Here is a 21,936-nt window from a genome sequence, read left to right on the forward strand (position 1 = left end):
CTTTTTCCTTGCGGTATATCCAGTTTTGTTGCTGCATGAATTATAGCGTCGACATACTTTTTTTTTATTACGGCATTCAGCGGTTTCTTGTTATAGTCAGTACCGTTAATCTTAACGAAAAAGGTGAAGCTATAATAACTGATCTAGGGACAAGTGCCGGCTGCTTTGAAACTTCCACTCAATTTCTCATAAAGATTATTATCTAACCGGTAATCAATTTCAATTGTTCTCCCTTTTTCTGTTTTTTTTTTTTTTCTATCGAAAAATTTTGAATTTGGTGATTCAATATTTGACTAACGATTCATTATAATTAATGTCTCTATAGTGTAAAACAAGTCCAAAGCGCATACTTCTAAAATATTAAAGATTAAGCTGCAATCGATGCACAAAATGACGATAACTAGTGAGCTCTGCTGGAAGACGCTGTTGGCAATACGTCGAATGAAAGCACAAGTGAAAACTTGTAAGAGATTCTCTGTGATGTACACCAAGCGAGTGTCTCTGACCCACTATGAATTTCCGCTTCTCTTTTAAGGATTCACAAAGGAGGTAGACAACAAATCGAACAAGCGCACGTGACGAAGCTCACGTAGGATCAGGAGCACTTCATCGAGTCGAATTAGCGAGAAGCGAAAGAAAACACGAATTCTCAGACAGAACTGGACTTTATTTAAGGGGTTACATGCAGTTGGTATAGGCAAAATTCAAGAATTTTTTTTCATAACTAAAATGCATTTTTTTTTTTATCAAAAACTGATTTCATAGTACAATTATTGAATTCCGTGTATACTGTATAATTTTGTTTTTCAAGGTATATTTAAAATAATGGCGATCTTGACTTAGAATTAGATTAGGACAATGTTGAATACATTTTTTTTTACGTTGGACTCTGGAAATTCTACCTAAATGGAAGATCAGAAATGGCCACTTTTTTAGGAAATAGGTGTAAGATGAAAAATTATCTCTTCGGTGAAATATAATTAAAAAACATTACCACTTTGTCCCTGTTATTTGCATCTTATCGCTCATTTTACTGAACTGTGTATGAGAAAATCCTTCTGTCACTCCCATAAAAACCGTTACATATTAAAGTTATCGCTATGGTATTCGAAGTTTCATTTAAACACCCTCTTCAACCATTTCCGACACGTTATCTTAAATCTGATATCATTACCTTAATTTATTTTTTTTTTTGCTTTTTTTCAATAGAAATTTTCTCCTGCAAGCCATTTTTAAATTGGTGTTATTGAAAATTACAGTAAAACCAAACAAATTCAATGAAGCCAAAAATTGCAATTATCAGAGAAATAAGTAGTATGAAGATCCATTAGGAAAGACTTTTTAAATTCCTTATGATTTTTTATTATTTCCAAAAGTTATATTAACTATACATTGTACTATAATAAAAACTGTAACAATTATTCCCCTTTGTCAACTCTGGTATTTTTGATTCAATATACTTTTCATAAAGGGTCGGAAAAAACAACTGCTAGAATTGAAATCCCCAAAGACTCAAGGAACACATCTGATGATAGCAAAAATACTACAGCACCAACCGGGTCGTTTTTAATTATAAAAACGGTATTTCTTCGGAAATTTCACCCTACATTGACTAACAATAAATATCACAAAAGCAGAATCTTATAACTTGCAGATATTTTCCGTGCCTTGATATTTGCTAAATTTGCATAAAACAATGAATTTATTACCAATTCCGATGCCATCTTAAGTATACTACAACTAATCGTATTTAATTTTTAAAGCGGTTTTCCGTCGCGTATGTTACTCTACAAAAACTTTGTATCAAAAATTGAAAGTCTAACAGCATACCAGACGTTCTCTGTGCCTTGATACTCGTTAAGGATACCCAAAACGACGATCAGCTGATCGCCCAATACAACATTATACTACCAAACGCCTCAATATTAACCCTTTGCACTCGAGGCCTTTTTCGTTTGCGCGAAACAGCAACTCGAGACGATTTCGGCCAAATTAGGTAAAATTTTACAGGTACTTTAAAAACATTTATAAACAAACAAGCGTATACAAATAATAAAGTTTCACCAGTTTATTCATTTATACGTCGAAAACAACAAACTTTGATAAATATTACACTCTGTAATTAGTTTTGGTGTGATATTTAGTGAAACAATAGCCAAGATGCATCCTAGGTTTATCAGGACACGTATCACAGTAATACGAAATTTCCAGTCTACCTCCAGGCGTGTTACGGTCAGAGCAAACCTTGCAGTCCCTTTTTGGCCCTTTTAGTATTACGTGAAACTTCCCGTTTAGTCGGATTTCATCGGAATGCGACGTAGACGCTTGCTCTCGTTGCTGGCGATATGACCCTCTCAATTGATCAACAAGTGTTTTCAGAAATCGCAAATGGCTCAGTGGCTTTTCCCCTCTTTTGGTCTTTTCTAGTTTATACAAGAGGTTTGAATTGACCAGGGAAATTTCCATGCTCCAAAAAAAAAGCTTACGCCACCATTTAAGCGATTTTCGCATACTGGTCCGCCCGGTCAACACCACCCATATATTTTATATAGTTCAATACAATATTGGGTTCCTTGACCATTATATCCACACCACTTCGTGTAATTCTTTTAACCGTAGTCATTCCTGTGTCACCCCTCGTACTCAAACAAGTGACAACCCTCTTATCTTTCTACCCTAAAACTAAGGTGTTGCCCCGTCGATACGCGACCGTGGATTTTGTCGAAAATTTTGGCTTTTCTATTTCCTTGGGCAATATTTTCTGTTCGTTAAAATTGTTCCGGTAAGACTGCATTTCAATTTGGCTAGTTCTTGAGCTAAGACGTGACTGGTACAGTAGCGGTCCATGTACATATGGTGCTCCTGAGCACCTGGAATTTTCTCCAAGAACATTTGGTATAGGTGTATTGGTATTCTTGATGAAACTGGTAAATCGGGTCTGACCAAAAGCTCTGTAGTGAGTGATCCATAGTATGGCAAAATGCAGCAAATGTAGCCAGTCTTTGAGTCAGCTAGAGTATAAACTCTGATACCCCACTTTGTCGGTTTCTTCGGATTGTATGTGATGAACGAAATTCGACCCTTGAATTTTATAGTTGACTCGTCCACACATATGTGCTCGCCCGGGATAAAATAATCCAAAAACTTTGAGTTGAGATAGTCCAAAAAGCAGCTTACGCGTTGTAGGCGCATTCGTGGACCAGTGGTGCGTGTTGGAATAGTTTCCAGATGAAGCTTCCAAAATATTTGACTAAGTCTGTCTCTTGTAAATGTATCCGAATAGAAAGAAATATGACTGACGACATTCTTCGACCAAAATTCTTGCAAATTGGTCAACGGCATTGTCCCCATATTGATAACGATAGCAAGAAATGCCCAGAACTCTTCGTTGTGACATCATATCGAATATGCAAATCGCCATATCGAAGTTGCAGACAGCGTATTCCCTTCCAATTTTCTTTTTGCACACTTATTGGTTTCACGAATAATTTTTTTCACGAGCTCATTAGTGAAAAACAGTTTAAAAAACTCTATTGGTTGTTGTACGTTAGAAACTATTCATGGTGCTGTGGGGTTTTGGCCAGGTATAAATTGTACGCTTGGCAGCACTTCGTCGTAGACTCCGCAAAGTAAATATGTTGAACTGGTTGCACCTTCCACAGCTTCACTTTCAACTTCTCTTTCAACATCACTCTCAACTTCACTGTCGCTATCTATAATTCTAATTTTTCGCCGTCTCACATCTCTTACTGCATCACTGTCTTCTCCACTGGATTCGTTCGTTTCGCGGCATAATCCGCCGGAAATCAATGTAAGTTCATCATCCAATGCGGCAAAATCGAATTCGTCCGAAGTCGAGCTGATCTGATCTTTCTCCATAATTTTCTCCGGGCTCAAACATTTTTTAGTTACTATATAACTGTTTCAGGCGAATGCTACGGTGAGACTAACTGAACTGAGCTAAGATTTGGCTACAATGTCAGCCGAGCCTAGTGCACGAAAGTACTTCAGAGAAAAATATCTTATCGCACATCGTAAATAAAGAGATCGAGGTACAAAAGACCATAGTGCCATAGCAGCGTCGCTCGATTTAAGACTCCAAATCACTCGGGTGCCGCATCGGCGCCGCTTGAGTACAAAGGGTTAAATAGTACATTACGATACGAGTGCGCAAAGTAGGTCGTTCCCGCACGAGCGAAGCGTGTGCGGGATAACCTACGTGCGCATGAGTATCGTATACTGTTTTTCCTATTAAGTTACGCAAAGTTCGACCACTACAATTATTTTGAATAATTGAAACGTATAGAACGGTGGCGTTGGGGCGCTGGGACGGGGGGGTTCAGGGGGGCGAAGCCCAAAAAAAAAACAAATTATAGAACTATTATAAATTTATTAAATTAAGAAAAATCTGATTTCTTTATTATTTTCAATTATTATTAATATTTATCGTAACGTGACAATTTACAAAATGATACGGTATATTTCTTAATGACTCTGATGCATTTGATGTGGTTATAGATGCATCATTAGACACATCCTCACCCTCGCTATCCGTATCACTTTGTACATTATTCATAATTATTCACTCTCACTTTACTTGTTCTTTCTAAAGAGCGGATGCGAAGCGACTGATACTTTGACGTTCGTTGTCCGTATTAAGAGAACGGCAGAATACAAAACACAGAACGCACGTTTTGACAGGTCCATTCCAGACGACAAAGACGTAAACAAACCGGCTGAGCGCGCTGGTTTGTTTATATCTTTAAAGCGTGCGTTCTGTGTTTTGTATTCTGCCGTTTTCTCAATACGGACAACGAACGTCAAAGTATCGTTTGCACGTGTTATTGCGAAGAGAGTGCCGCAGAGATGGCGCGCGCGTATATACCTTGGAATCGCTCGTATACTCTTATACATTCCCGCACGCTCACCACATTCCCGCACGCTTAGCTACATCCCGATTCGCTCAGTTGCATTCCCGCACGCTCTTGTCAACGTGTGGAAAAGTGGTACTTTGCGAACGCAAATGCATGCGCAAAATCGAACCTTGCGCACGATAATAGGAAAAGTGTATTTATAGTTCCATCCAAAATTCACTCCTACTCTAAAATCACAGAATATTTCAATATTATAGAAATCAAAGCTTTTCAGTCGATTCGCATATTCGAATTCCGTAACTCGTCTAATTTGCCCCTTCACCTTGAATTACAGGAGGATGCTGCGGCTCCATGAGAAAACGGACCATCGTAGGTGGCTACGCGTTCACCTGGTGGTTTGTTACGGATGTTCAGCGGCTGTCTCTCGAAGTGATGACCTTGAACCCCCTCTGCGAGTACGTCGAGACCGCTCAAGGCGTACCATTGACCGTGACTGGGGTCGCCCAATGTAAGATCATGAAGGCTGACGAACTCTTGCACACGGCCAGCGAGCAGTTCCTCGGCAAGTCTGTCAGCGAGATCAAATCGACCATTCTGTCAACTCTGGAGGGTCATTTGCGAGCCATTCTTGGTAAAGACATTAAATATTTGTGAAAAATAAACAATTATCGTTCATTCTCTTCTGAGATAGTCGCATATTAAGTATTTATCAAATTTATACCCGATTATTTTGTGGAAACGTAACACGAGCGATTTAACATGAAGCAAATCCGCCTACGTTTATGCAATTCAGGGTATATTTTACTGATCAACATTTGTCTCACATTCTGTGATTGGTTAGAGAGTGAAGAGTCGACCAATTGTGAACAATGAGACAAATAACGATCGGAAAGAGTGGGGAGCAGCCGCCAGGCGGGGAAGCAATAAGGCTGTCGTATTTTCGGAATCGGATCATTGAATCGGTTGAATAAAGACTCTTGTAGTAAGGAAGTTTACGGATTAACTTTATTGTTGGTATCACAGTTTCGTAATGGCGTTCACTTTCTCTGCCTCGTTCTACGGAGCCCACTGATATATATATACACTGGATTGGATTTAAGCGTGGTGCCGTCACGCCAATTGAACGGTAGCCATTTTGTACAGATTCTTGTCACTTCAGATATATATAAATATATACGTGATATATGCATGTGTATATAATCGATTGTGTTGGAAAATTACAGTAACAATTATTGAGGTAGCAATGAGTACCTGCGTTTTTTGCAAAACAAAGCAATCAAAATATTGTGGGCGATCATTTCACAAGTGAGTATACAACGCTGAAGCGTTCTGCAAATGATAACTTGCAGAGGTTATGTCAGCATACGAAGTATTTACTAATTATATTTAACGAGTATTATAACGTACGAATCGTGTCAGTAAAAATTCACAATATTTGAATTATGAACCGATCTTATTATAATTGAAACTGAAAACTCGGGTATTATTGACTCAGGGATTAAATTATAATTCGATGTGTAGATTTCCCGTGAAAGATGTGTTCCGCCTTGCCGTACCGAGCGAATCAGTGATCAACATTGCTTCTGTTGCTGAAAAAATGTTCAGGCATGCTGTAAATTGCAATCAAGGTCTCCCTCCAGTAGAGCCTCAGTTTCCAGGTATTTTGTGTTTGCAGATTTTAAAAAGTCTTTTACAGAATCCGTTGGAAAATTTAATATTCAGTGAGCTAGATGCTCACATTTTCGACGATGCGCCAGATGAGCTTTCTAATCACGTATATCAACTCACAAAATCTGTCATCAAAGAGTATATCGAATTACGAATGTTTGCTTTAACCAAGATTGCTACTTTGCGACAAACAGGATTGAATACACGGCATTACACAAATCGGCAACTCGTATGGGCCAATCAGTAACCATTTATATCCCCTGACGAGATCCAATATGTCACCTACACATTTGTACCTGATTTGCATGCTCAGATATGTATATCTTTTTTATTTTCTTTTGATTGTGCTTGTAACTTTTTCTTCGTGTGAATGGATTGTGGATTGATACTACTAATTATATTACGGTTGTGGTTTATCGCACGCTACTCTATAAAAATCCCTTAACATTTGCAAGGAATGTTTTATTCTCCATATTTTTGAATAAAGTTTTTACTCACCCAATTCGATATAATTTAATTCAAAACTTTTTTTTACATGTCTTAAGCTCCACTTTGATGCCAATGGATGGTAAATGGATTCCCTAACGGTTGAATTAGTGTTATACAAATTTTTGAATAATCCGTATGGAATTCAGCCCACCATCGGATAAAGGATAATGGACGGAAACTTCTTAGAATTGAGGACTTCTTTTGAACATAAAGAAAAATCACGCTTAAATACAAGTTTTTCGTCATATTATTTAATGATCTTTTACATCATATAATTGTAAATAATAATATACTTTCGAAAAAATGATTTGTTCTCCATTTAATGTATCAAACATTATTTTACTCGTCAAAAACTTTTTTGTGTGACGAATATATCGTTAGATTTAAATAGCATATTTTACGCAGTTCAAATCTAGCGCGCATTCTGTGACAACTTTCTGTACAAGATGGCGGAAATTCAAGTGTTCAATTGGACACGCGAGCTTACACGTAGAGTATACGGTAATATCCAATCCAGTGTATATATATATCAGTGACGGAGCCTCGTTCACACGTTCCCGCCTGACAGTCCGCGTTCCTAAAAATGATTCAGCCGTACCACTAGTCGTGGCGCACTCTGTCGGTATACATGAGAAAGGCAAGCTAGAAGGTATACTTGTATACGCTAGGTGCTTCCCTTAGTGTTTCCCCCGCCAAATCACCGATTAGAGTGAGAGGTCGGACCCCGCTATTGCTTTCTCTTTCTAATTAGGGCTTCAGCTCGGTGCACGCATCGCGTAGTCCATTTGTAAGTCTATGGATTTATCTCCTACTCTATGGATTGCGTATTAAACGGCCCCCGTCGATAAAAAAAAAAACCTACTGGGCCGCTAACACGGCTTCTTATAGCCCTAGGCTCATTTGCCCGCCGAGTACTGATCACAAAAATTTTCTCAGGGGTAACCGTCTTCAAATTCTTCCGTCAATAGCCGTGAGAATACGGCCGCCATCTTGAGGATTATAAACATGGAGACTAAAATAAATTGCAATGTTGATTCGAAATTTCGCACCAGTAAAATGCCTTCAGTTCAGAACACGGCTGTTCGGAATCAAAAACATCATAGGTTTCGCCACAAACGTTGCTTCTGATTATACTGTATACTCTGTGGCTACACTCGGTTAGGGCCCTGCTGAACATTTAGCAAAACTCGACAAATTTTTGCACGGGTTACTCTATGTTGAATCGCCTATGTATAAAGATCTCCACGAAGTAACATCGTATTGAAGTTGGTAACGTTATCGTAACAATTCATGCGGAGGAAAAACCGTTATTTCGTGATTTTGGATTTGTCAGAAACTCAGTAAACCCTAATGAAGCAAAACACACTCATATTTCGAAATTTTACAATTACTTTTTCAAAATCATTGTAAAATGAAGAAAATAGTGAATTGAAAAAATTCGGTTCATTCGTTCGAATTCATTCTGCTAAAATTGATTTAATTCAGAAGGGTATTCTCTACAATTTCACCGCGACACTTATTTTTATCACGTGGGAATCGTTGACTATTCAATTTTTCAAGAGTCTAACGGTATTGATTTTAATTAATAGATAGCAATGTTGAATCCACTCTTGAAGAAAATTCCTATCCCAGTGATTTTGTAAAGAAATAATTTTCTTATCAAAATAAGCCAAGGTAGAATGAAATCAACCCAATTAAATGAAAATACTAAATTTATAACCGTCTTCAAGCTATTTGAAATTATAAATCCATGTCAAAGCTCTACTTGATAATTTTAACCCTTCAATTGATAAAACATCTTTGGTAATTAAATCAAGAGAAATTATTATTTTTCATTTAAATTCTGACACAGAAATTACATCAATTTTTCAAAATTAAATATGTAAATTTACTGAGTTCGCATGAAAATTTATTTCCGTGCAAGCAACATTTCCTGGACGTGTGAAAAAGTTAACATATCTTCGATATGGTTTTGATTAAACATATCTTTTTCCCGTAATGAATCTTTTTGGACGAGCGCAAAAAATATGCATTGTAAAAAAATGTTTTTTAAATGAAAATTATTTTTCTTAATATTTCTTTTGAACTTGATCAGACGTTGCTCTGAATGTATAAGCCATACGTTATATAACTCAATTTACCTTGAATTAGGTGCATTAGGAATCCAATTAGTCCTTGACGTGTCCTCGATCCGAACAAATTAGATCAAATGCAATTTGTACCTAATTTTCTAGACACGTTTCTTATTTCATCAACAGTATAATAAGTTAGACCTACAACTGTTTTACTATACGTATAATACAGCTGCTAATAAAAAAGGTCGTTTCAATTGTTGTACACACTAAGAACTTCCTACTCGCTCCACAAGTTCGTTCGTTCTTCAGTACTAATTCACCAGCATGTAAGGCATGGTACAATATAAGGTGTCAGGCTCTCTGCTCACAATCAGTTGCATTTCGCGCAAATAACGAACAACATCAATTCTTCTCTCTTTTCCGGCACTGTAAGATATTCGACCCGTTCAAATCGGAAAAAATTCGCTCACATCTTAAAAAGAAACATTCCTTTCAATTAGACTAATTTTCTGTTCGTGCTGTTTATTCAAAAAGTAAAATAAATCAACAGTTTTTTTAAACGGCTTAATATTGTTTTATTCAAATAATTGACAAATCAACGTGTAATAACTTGCCTAAACGATTTTTTTTATTCCACATACAAGTTTGCAGGTGTTACTGAAAAATCAAAGTAACAAAGCGATTTCGTTAAGCGTACATTCAATGCGCAACTTAGCGCATAATCAATAATGCACCTAATTATTATACATTTACTGAAATAAGTCTACTACCAACGGAAAATTTCAAATTTTAATATTTTTTTTTTCGTTCTTCGCGTTCGTTATATAATCTTTTGGACTGAGTGGAATAAAAAAATCAACGCTTTTTGCAGTCGGGAAAAAACTCTGAACCGCATATTACGAGGTATTGCAGTGTATCATGCGATTGTTATAGACTATATTTGCTAATTACCTTGACCTCCGCGCAGTTATTGTTAAATTTATCGTAACGAGCTGCAAGTCATTAAATACTCTACTGCTTGATAGTTGCGCATTGGTATTTCCCCCGAGGTGTTGACCAATCTAAAGTAATTTCCATGTTTCAATTCAGGATCAGTATATTATATGCCTATATAATTTTGTTTGTCGCTGCCTTCAATATCTCCGCGATATTCAAAATCGGAGGAATGGAACGTTTTCTGCCTATATATTAAAACTTCATTGCAAAAATTCGATTGATTTTGAGCTTCTGAAATTACAGAGAAAATATATTCGTGACAACGTATTAAAAGATTCATACTCTAAATAAATATTTATAGTTGCTGTTTTACTCTGATAATTTTCATTAGGTATTCACTTAGTTCTTTACAATCGTCAAAATCCGGTTTCTATTATCGTAGTATTTGAATTTATAATACAAAATTACGTATTGCGTCAATTGTTAACGCTAGAAGGATTTCTCCAACACTTCGCAAATATTTTTTATATTATACATATACACACCTAACGAAGATCAAGATAAAGTGATAAATCACTGACAGCTGTGTGATAACTTTATATAATCTTTGTCTGCGTCAAACAGTCGTGACAAATTATTGTTCAGTGCTATTCAAAGACTTGGTCATTCCGAAAGTTTGATACATGATGTCGATTGTTTGGATGGGGTGTATTAATATTGCAATGACAATTCTGGCTACTGTAGCGATTGTTCAAAGGTATATAATAATAATTCTTAAATTAGGTATTATTTTTTGTGCAAATAAAATATATCTTTCACATTTCTTATTGCTATATATCCATGTATGCGTCGTATACTCAATTATTTAACTATTTCCTGTGTTAAATGTAGGAAACCTTGTCGAGATTTTTATTGCAACTTTTTTGGAACCCTTTATAACCAAAATTTGACAAGTTCAAAAGATGAGTAAATTTTAAATTTACAGAGAAAATTGTGCACTGAATGTTTCGAGTTGTCAATGAGATGCTCCTGAATATTTTCGAAATTCACAAGATATAATTTTTCAGAGCAGCTTTTTAATCATATATATATGTGTCCCATATTTTCAGGGATATCTGGATAAATTTGTCTCAATCATTCCATAAAGTATATTATGGAAATTTCAAAAAAAATTCGCTCCACAATTTTTTGTATGTGTATAAAAGTTGCATTCATTATCTCTGAAAGATGATAATTTTTCCGTAAAATGTTCTACAAAGCGAAGTTTAGAAAACGATGTCAGCAAGGATATAAAAGTCCACTAAAACCCCAAAAATTGATAACTCTCAATAGTTCTGTATCTGCAAAACTAAACTTGAGCAACGTACTGTAGCTTCCGAACGATCATTCTGAGAAAAAGTTGTATCTGACTATTTTTTTCGCATTATATAATCTGCGACAGTTTTTGTTACTTTTGGTTTTTTTTCATTTTGACCGGATGCCATGTTTATTTCATGCCAAATTAGTACTTTAGCAAGCCATGACTTCAGAACGCTCATTTCGAGAATAAAGTTGAAAACAAAGTTGCTTATTCCTCATTTGATTATCCAGTGTTGGTATTTTTTTTTTTCACTCGATGTGAAGTCCGAAAAGTAATCTTGAAAGTCCTTTGTCAAAGCCCTTTGTCCTCGGAGACTGCCATGAACTTATTGTTGAACGTAACCATTGAATAGAAAATTCTGAATTATCCACCAATATTCGGCGAATAGATTGGCGATACGTATTATAGTTACTACTGCTTGCTAAGATACTAGTCAAGCAAAAAACGTAGGTACTTTTCATCCATCAATCTAATAAGAAGTAAAAGTAAGTCATACGCAGCTTTGCTCCCAGAATGATTGTTTCGGAGCTACGACTTCCCGGCTACCTCGAATTTATTTTTGGCTGATATTAGGCTCGAGCGCAACTTAACCCCTCGAATGTGGTGACACATATGGGCGGCAAAGAGTCGTGCCCCTTTTGTGTTATGACACATATGTGAGCAATTGAAAAAAAACATGTTTTTACAATATTGATTTGACTATTGCTTGGTTATTTACAATTTTTGAGGTCGGTGAATCCGAATCTGAAATCAGATTTCCAGAATTCAAAATAACGTATCCAATATGGCGGGAGAAAATACAAAAAGTAGTTAAATCTGGACCAAAATTTGTGTCTTTAGCGTTGATATCACTTTTTATATTATGTTATATATTTTCTCGCATTTAGGCACCCAAATTCAAATCAATTCGATCAGCTCAAAATTCAAATTGGCAACCACCATAATGGATTGAGATTCAAATTCAGCGACCTCAGAAACTTTGAGATACTTACTTTGGTTAAAATCAAATATTTTTCGAATTTGCATCCGCCATATCGGATATCCTATTTTAAATTTAAAAAATTTGATTTCAGATTCAAATTCAGGGATCTCAAAAACATTGGTGCTGAAATCATAGGAATCTATGACATTTTTTTTGGGCACAAAAGTGGCACGAAAATGGCATTTATATAACGCGAGCATATTTTACGCGGTTCTCCATTCGTGTTTTCCGTACACAAAGTACCGGAAGGGACGGTCGAATGAGTTTGCGAATACGCATGCGCGGAGTACTGAAAAGACCACTTTCAAGTCCGGGGAGTTGGAAGTGGTTTTTTCTGTACTGCGCGCATGCGCTGTTGCGAACCAATCTGATATTACACGTCGCTAACCTCAGTTTCGTTCTTCGTGAAAAAACGCGTAACATACTCTTGTTATACATATACAGAATCGTGTGCAACACGGAGACAACGTTCGTTTCGTCTCATGTACACGGAGAGAAAAATCTGAGAAAAATTACCCTGCTGTTACTATAATCGTGATGTAAAAGACACCTAATGCAATTTTTACCGTGCTGCATCAGAAAAATCCGTCGTCACATTTTAAATTTTATGCTGCCGAAATACATAGTTTCTGAGCAAGGTAGTAATTTTTTTCATAAAAACCCATAATTTTTGTAACATGCATCAATAAAAACTGCATTAGATGTCTTTTACATCACGATTAGTAACAGCAGGGTCATTTTTCTCAGATTTTTGTCTCCGTGTATTTGCAATATTCGTGTTCGGCTCGTACAAGCGTAATACTCGTATGCGTGCTCACCTAAACTCATATTGCAAAGTTACGCTGAGCCCGAAAAGACCGAGTTTGCCTCCTTGTTACACAACATACTATTTCGCTATACTGCTAAGGGGTTAAAGCCGACTAAGAGTCGTGTAACATTAGTCAAAAATAATATTGTACCAACTGGTTACTGAAGTTTATTTCTAAAAATGCAGAAATCCTGAGAGTCGTAATATTTTGGATCTAGAAGATGGTTTTCCGTAAGTAACACCTCATTTACCAAATTTTCGCAGGAACTCTTTCCGTAGAAGAGGTGTACAAAGATCGCGACCAGTTCGCAGCGCTAGTACGCGAAGTGGCAGCGCCTGACGTGGGCCGCATGGGCATTGAGATCCTCTCTTTCACCATCAAAGACGTCTATGATGACGTTCAATACCTGGCTTCCCTCGGGAAAGCCCAAACAGCCGCTGTGAAACGAGATGCTGACGTCGGCGTCGCCGAGGCGAACCGAGATGCTGGAATTCGAGTGAGACTTCACCCATCGTCATTAATTAAATGGCAAAAATTTGCTCTTCAGTTTGAATTTTTCGGTCCAATTGTAGTCTTTTCAACTCTTTTGAAGTTATTTTGCTCAATTTTTGCCACAATTCGATCTAAAATTTCACTTCTCTTCAAGCTTATCAACGATGAACCACTTTTTAAAAATAAATACAACTCTCGAACGAAATGAAATATTCAGGATTTGTCTTGTTTCTTTTGAAAATTTTCGAAACATCGATCTTGTATTATATGTAACGAAATAAGAATGTATAATTTATTAGGAAGCGGAATGCGAGAAATCAGCGATGGACATAAAGTACAATACCGACACTAAAATCGAAGACAATGCGCGACTTTTCCAACTGCAGAAGGCACTTTTTGATCAAGAAATAAACACGGCGGTGAGTCGGGATAAAGATTAATATCTTTAATATTAACGATTCATCGTTCGATTATTATAATAATTTAGTTTTACATATATTCTAAACTTATTCATGAATCATAAAATCTCGATGTATAAACAATTCACCTGATTCGTAATATTCAGAAAGCCGAAGCTCAGCTAGCCTACGAGCTCCAGGCTGCAAAAATCAAGCAACGAATACGAAACGAAGAAATCCAAATCGAAGTCGTCGAGAGGCGCAAGCAGATCGAAGTCGAGGAACAAGAGGTTCGTCGTAAGGAACATGAGCTTCGAAGTACCGTGCGACTTCCAGCTGAAGCGGAACACTACAAAATGGGCAGAGTAGCCGAAGGAAAAAGGTTTTTTTTTAATATACTTCGTCAGACGGTGTAAACATGAATTTCGTCGGCTCCAAGACGAAGTTTTTTTTTATTCACGAATTTTTATTCGTCATTAAGGATATTAATTAAAATCATTTTCCAGGACACAAACGGTCGGCGCTGCAACAGCCGACGCCGAAAGGATCCGGTTAATTGGTAAAGCTGAAGCGGAGGCAATGGAAGCCGTTGGGAAATCGGATGCTGAAAGAATGCGAATGAAAGCACAGATCTACAAGAAATATGGCGATGCTGCCATTCTCAACATCATCCTTACTGCTATGCCAAAGGTATTCATCATGAACATCATTCTATTTAATAAGCTGCCATTTTGTGGTGGTGAATATACTACAGCAACCTGATCATATTTCATTTTTCAATCGGGTTTTTATCGCTCATTTTACCCTACGTCGACTCAATACCATGAAATGAAATTCCAACACGAGCCTGAAGCTAGCAGCCAGAATTAGCAGCCAAACGTTCAAATTCCAAAAATTTGCGAAAGAACTTGAAACCCCAACACTTTTATAGAATTATGAGACTGAAATGAACTTCATTATTATATTTTCAAAAATTTTAACACGTTTAACTGCTGGCTCCAGCTGCTAGCTTCAGCTTCATAAGTCCAACGGCTTACGTGAAGTTTTCTGTGCCTTGACCTTTGCTTAATATACCTAAAACGATTAACTGATCATTACTTCGGACGTCATTTTGCTCTTACTACACCAACATTCAAGATTATTACGTATTTGCTCAATAATTTTATGTAAAAAGTAAAATACACCTCAAAAAACAACTTTTACAATTAACTACGACCATTTGGCAGAGAGGAGCCTGACAGAGCCCCGCTCGCATTTTTTATGTTCCTGACTTACAATTGGTGACGCCTTCTGAAAAGAAAACAGGTTTTTGGAACTAATTTTCGAGGTACTTGGTCCGTAAATGCATGGAGATAACCGACGAATTCTCTGCCGTATTTAACATCGTGAAAGCAGTGAATGATTCAATAGCATATTGTGCAACAAGGAGGCAAACTCAGTCTTCTCGAGTCGAGCTTAAGTTTGCAATATGAGCCGAAGGCGAGTATGCTTGTAAGAACCAAAGCTGCAAATTGCTAATACGCGAGGCAAAAACACCGTTCCTCCTTGTTGCACACGATTCCTCACATAACAAGAGTATGTTACGCGTTTTTTCACGAAGTTGAGGTTAGGGTCGCGTAATGTCAGATTTCTTCACAACAGGGCGTGCGCGCAGTACAGAAAAGACCACTTTTAATTCCCAGGACTTAAAAGTAGTCTTTTCAGTACTCCGCACACGCGCATTCGCAGACTCACTCGACCGTCATAGAAACGGCTACTTTTCGTACCGAAAACACGCTTGGAAAAACGCGTAAAACATGTTCGCGTTATACAAAATACATTTATGTAGATCAGTAGTCGAAATCGAACTAATTACAGACATCCACTGCTCCCGTGATGATACTTATTTAAAAAAGAACCAAATGCCGTAATAATTCGTCGCTCGCACTAAGACAAAGTTCTTGAACACGGCTTACCTGAGATGAACGCAGAGTTTTCCTCTTTTGGTTGAGCTCGTACTGAGAGGAGATGAGTTTTTGAAATAAAAGTTGTCACTCACCTTTAGTCGATTTTGATGATTCGGGCTGTAGGCGGCTCTGCGTGCTCGACGGTGACTGTTTATGATACGAATTATCACTATTTACGTGCGATTGCTCTGGTTACGGCAACCGAAGATTTTTGTGGAAAAATTTTCAAGAGAAAGAAGGACAATGATTTAGATAAATCACTCAATGGCCCACGTACACCCAAAATTCACCAACACCAAACAGGCGCCGGTGATTATACTAATTGAAAGAATTCACCAATGATAAACACTCGCCGGTGAATATACTAAAATGGATGTGGAGATAGTTCAATAGATTTGCCAGTTTCATTTACTCACGATGAAGGTTCCTATCATTTTTACGGAAGTTAGGCCAATGAGGAAGTTTCAAGTATGTATAGATAATATTTTGAGCCTTTTTATTTGCCCTGAACTACCCCTGCCCTTTGGGTCCGGCATAGTGGGTGAGTTACGTCGACTCCGGCTTTTCCCACTAGTGCGGGTAAAAATTTCCGTACTTGCATCATATATGCAAGATAACCTATTCTATTATTGTGACATCCTAACGATAACAGACAATATTTGATAAATAGTTGTATCGTACGCCAGATGTCTTGTCCTGGAAAATACCTTCGGGTATTTTCGGAAATTTATTTAGTGCTCAGCAATTATTTAATGAATCCGTCTGACGCACGCATGTATGCGGATTAACTAGGTTGTGATTACGATTATTTTGTTTTACAAGAAAGATGGAAAAAAGGACCAACCGCGCAAGTGGTCGAAGAAAACACAAAATTGCATAATATTAAGAAAATGTACGAAACAATTTAGAATGTACCTAATATCAAGGGGCAGAGGACATCGAAGAAGTGGCACAAGCACCTCGAAAATTAGTTCCAAAAATCTATTTCGTGGCAGAGGGCACGACTAAATGAAGAACCCGAAAAATATCAGCTAGGCTCTCTCAGACTCTCAACCATAGACTTATTAGAGGTAAACTGCGCGATTGGTGCACCGAGCTGAAGCCGTAATTAGAAAGAGAGAGCAACAGCTGGAGCCGGACCTCTCAATCTAATCGGTAATTTGGCGGGGGAAACACATAACTTATGCAAGTATACCTCCCCGTTTACGTTGCACAGCCGCGCAATCTATACTCTCACACAAACTCCTCTCTGCATTTGGCTAGCATTTGAACATTTTTTGTCACTGGATAGCACCTTTAATGAAGTTACATCAGGAGGATCAGGAGTATGGAGGGTAGAGGTAAAGAGGACTATCCCCGTGTGTAGAAAGTGTCCATAAAATGAAGTAAAATTAAGATGGCGTTGCTGTAGCAAAAGTTCCACATTTTCAAGAAACTGCCAATCAGATTGAACCCCGATTGCTTATTAGTCCCATTCTGGGGACTTGTTGAACCACTAAGTACCGCTTTTTTATGGACACTTTTTCAGTTGAAAACCCACATGAGATACTTCCCCTTACCTCTACCCTCCATAAGCAGGAGGAACTTAGTGATGCGATAAAGAAAAAAAAAACTTTATATTGATTTGGAAAAGATTATGAAACTCTTTGACAAATTGTAAAATTTATGTTTACGTCTAGATTGCAGCCGAAGTAGCTGCGCCATTGGCCAAGACGGAAGAGATTGTGCTTTTGGGAGGTGGCGACGGAACCAGTTCAGAAATCACACGTCTCGTAGGCCAAGTCCCACCAGCAGTTCAAGCATTAACAGGTGTTGATCTTTCCAAAGTAAGGAATCAATTTTATTAAACATTTTATTCAATAATCGCATCATAATTTCAAAATAATGAATACTGAACCCTTACGATTTCAGGTTCTTGGAAAAATACCAGGGGCCAAGTAATCACGAGCAACCACTGATAGGATCTGGAAATGAAATTTTACTCTTATACAGCAGATCAAACGGTTAAAGAAAAGGCAAATTCAAACAACACGTTATGCATACTGCCAATTAATTCTCTACCCTATCGCCCACTCCCATTTTTCCCTGAAGGAACAAATTTTTGCTTATTGAATCTAGATTACTGGATTACTTGGTCTTTGGCCATGATTCAAAAACCAAAAACGAATTGTTGTATGTACCGAAGGCAATGATTAATTGAAACGCACTTCCCACGCTTCATGAATTTCAGCTAATTCAGTGTTGTGTTCTGAGTCATCATAATACCTTTCTTTCCGTTTGTACCATCTTCTTCTTACACATAGATATTATACATAATTGTATACATGTGCATTTGAAACGTTACAATATACATATATTTCGAAATTTACATTCACCAGTTGATATATCATGTTAGTTTGTGGCAATGTTACATGAATAATTTAACATAAGTAAAGCTGCCTGCATTGAATCAATTCAGGACACATCGTACGGATCGACGTTTGTCTCATGGTCTATGATTAATTGAAGAGAGAGAAGTCGGTCAATCGTGAAGAATGAGTCTAATGTCGCTCCACAAAAATGCACCCTGAACTGCTTAAATGCAGGTGAATTTATCCTATATTGAATTGCTCGTGTGATATTTGTACAAAATAACTGGATATATGGGTTCAAGGTTTGCAAAATAATAATTCATTCTAGAGAAAGCAGGTATGTATCAGACAAACCTCATTGAAAACAATAAATTTTTAATGCACAGGTAAAATTAAATTAAAATTAAAGAATTAAAGAACAACCCAAAAAAATTATACGCGTTGATTTCAACGGAAGTTAAAATTTTTCCAAATGGAAACTTCTTACATTATATTACGTATAGATGAAAAGTTCAACTGTTAATACGTATAGATTACGATTCACGTGACTTGCCTTAGCTGTTTCATATTTCGATGTAGTAAATGTATTTGATCTATTAATTCGTCATCAACAGGCAGAAATACTATTTTATAGTTAGATTGACAATTATTTTTTTTCTCATGTCGGTTAATTCTTTCTTTTAATTGAATGAATAAGAATTTGATGGATTCAGAAAACGGACTGCTTACACATCAAATTCAAATGTGCGCATAATAAAAATTTCAGTGCGTTATTTTATCATCGCGCAAAGTCTCAAAAGTATAAGAGAGAAATTATTCTTCATTTCGTCGCAAGAATGTAGAAAAATTATATTTTTTCCTCATGAATAAAAATACTAAGAAAAAACAGTTTAAAAAACAAGGGATAACTAGGTAATGTCTTTTCAAATTTGTTCAGTAAATAAAATTTAAAAAAAAATGAAAGAATAAAACAGAAAAAACAACTTATAGAATGATAATTTGTAAGTGTACAAACAACTCCCTGTTGTTTTCACCGCAACTCTTATGATATTAACAATGCTTACTTTATTATTTTATTTTATACTTATTATTATACCGATGTATTCATTGTACATTGCCAAATATTTGTATATTATAATCTCACGTTACTCTCCTATTGCTAATACTATTACATACATTTATATCAATTATTACGTATCTTCGCATGGTCAGTTTTTACTCTTTAGCCAGCCTATGTTACATATTATGCAATACAGAAAACTTGTGACAGTTGTAATACTTTTCAATCAATGTTATAAAATGAATACCCATTACTGTACAACTGATTATCAGAATATACATCAAATTCAGGCAATAATATTGATACAAATTACACAGTTTAACACTATTAACTGAGCGCAAAAAAATAACTATATATCTTGGAAAAAACTGATATTAACACATCGCACCACAACATCCAAGTTATACATATTGCTGATTATCCAATATTCAAAAACATTCAATTGTATAATGAAACAACCATTGTCATAAGAATTGTACATTATAAGTTTGTCAAACGTAGGATTCCCGTAATTAATACTATTATCTGTACGACAAAATTTTATGCCATATTATAAACACAATAGCAAGATAACTATCACGTTCATTCGAAGTAGCATATACAACTTGAAACCCGATTTTATATAAGCACTGCAGATGTGTCGCAATCGAATACTTTGTCAACAAATACGTTTACAGCAAGTTATTCCTACTTAAAAGTGAAATTGAGAAAAATTTATGAGCCAACAATACTTTGTTACATTTTATATACGTTTTGTAGTGCTCAACGCCAATTATTTTCAACAACAATCTTGCGTGTTACGCTGAAAAAATTCCAAAAGCACCAAATTTTGAGAGGGTTCATTAAAATCTAGAATTTTACTCAACTTTACTTTGGAATACCAGTAATGTCTCTGGGGGGAGAAAATTGAGTCAATTGAATATTCCATTACAATGCAGTAGCCTTTAGAAGAAGTGTTTCTTCAAAACAGTTCGCGAATATGTATAAAGATTCAAATTATGACAGTCATATTACGTCATTATCAGTACACCGAAGTGGCAAATTAGAATTATTTGAGTTATAAAAATACAGATATGACACACATCCAATGTACAAGTAGACCTTACCGATTGTAATTATCACAGTTTACAATTAATAACACAATGTAAACAAGGTAAAAGACCCTAGAAATGTAATGTTATATTATAATGATGTGCGTGCAAATTATGAGATCGGTGAACAAGTTTATGATTGGCATGTCGAAGTATAATAATATTAATTGTGGTATCCCATTTACACACAATATTAATTACCTAATAATAATATACATGACGTAATTTATAATATAATACCTGCACAGAAAATAGTAATAGTAATAATAATAATAATAATAATAACAATAATAATAATAATAAATTTACAAACCCTATTGTGATTGGAACTTTTGAATCAGTGTGTTCATCATATGGATAACTTATAACTATACCATAATAGTTAATGCAGAATGGAGGTGAAAAAGTGATCCTCTGTAATTCTATGTGTAAATATAAGTAGAGGTTTAAACATGAAATGTTTAAATATTAAATCTTCTGTGAAACTATGAAGTTGATTCGATATAACAACAGATAGAAATAATAAGTCGAATCAGTTTTTCTCAGGATCTGTGCTGCGCTGTCAAATGGCGTATGCATATGTTCATATTTTATTATTATTTTTTACACCCATACTGCATTATTAACTATATTATACGTCTACAAGCAATTATTATTAACATGCTCTTTTTTCTTTTGCACCTCTCTAATTGTCAAGTTGATTTTTCAAGTCTATAAATATTTTGATAAATGAACAAACATTTGAAAACAAACACCATGTTGTGTATATAATATTATATACATGTATAGAATTCAACTGATGCATTTCTTGGTATTATATTATTTACTGTATTAATGAATATTTCACCATGTTTTCTTAACAAGTTTAACGTTGGCATAGAGAATTCGTACAACTCATATTGAAATCAGAACTACAATTTTCCGTCATTTCGAAGGCTATACTTTTCACCACTTTTTTTTTAAAAATGTTCCAAGCTCAGAATCAATAGAGAAATTTGCAGAGAAAATAAATTTTTTGAACAATCTATAATAAATTATGGCATGGGCAGAATTCATGAAATATTATATATTGACCAAATTTTGATATTCTACGTCACGTAATATTTCTGTATAGGCAAAAAATAGAGCGAACTTTCCATGCTACCAATTTATACAATACCTTATCTTGCTGAGAAAAATTTTGTTCTGAATATATTTCATAATGTTGCGTGTCGTATTAACACCGGCATATTTAAACATGTAATGAGAAAAGCCAGAACTTTTTATTATTTAAATTTATCTCAGCATTTATTATTCAACATATTATATATTTTTAATTATGTATACCCTAATAACAAAAATAAATGCCTATATACCTTATAAATAAAACAATTCAAGTGCATAACAACTGTTCTAGTATACAAAT

The 21,936-nt window shown here is 35.8% G+C and overlaps 1 protein-coding gene across 5 annotated transcripts in view; it reads left to right on the forward strand.

Annotated features, from left to right (window-relative positions):
• LOC124299284 (flotillin-2) overlaps positions 1-19,271 on the forward strand; it is a 510,013-nt gene extending 490,742 nt beyond the window's left edge. For 2 of the 5 annotated variants that reach the window (XM_046752404.1, XM_046752403.1), the window contains exons 2-8: positions 5,209-5,505; positions 13,457-13,689; positions 13,985-14,104; positions 14,251-14,465; positions 14,590-14,773; positions 17,709-17,855; positions 17,941-19,271. In XM_046752404.1, the coding sequence (XP_046608360.1) occupies positions 5,209-5,505; positions 13,457-13,689; positions 13,985-14,104; positions 14,251-14,465; positions 14,590-14,773; positions 17,709-17,855; positions 17,941-17,970 (1,226 nt within the window). In that variant the 3' untranslated portion in view covers positions 17,971-19,271. Of the gene's footprint in view, positions 1-5,208; positions 5,506-9,447; positions 9,535-9,823; positions 10,010-10,453; positions 10,800-13,456; positions 13,690-13,984; positions 14,105-14,250; positions 14,466-14,589; positions 14,774-17,708; positions 17,856-17,940 lie in introns of those variants that run through there. The other 3 variants (XM_046752407.1, XM_046752406.1, XM_046752405.1) reach the window with 3 other exon arrangements.
• The last annotated feature ends 2,665 nt before the right edge of the window (positions 19,272-21,936 follow it).

Source organism: Neodiprion virginianus, chromosome 2 (assembly GCF_021901495.1).
Source record: "Neodiprion virginianus isolate iyNeoVirg1 chromosome 2, iyNeoVirg1.1, whole genome shotgun sequence".
Taxonomy (NCBI): Eukaryota; Metazoa; Arthropoda; class Insecta; order Hymenoptera; family Diprionidae; genus Neodiprion; species Neodiprion virginianus.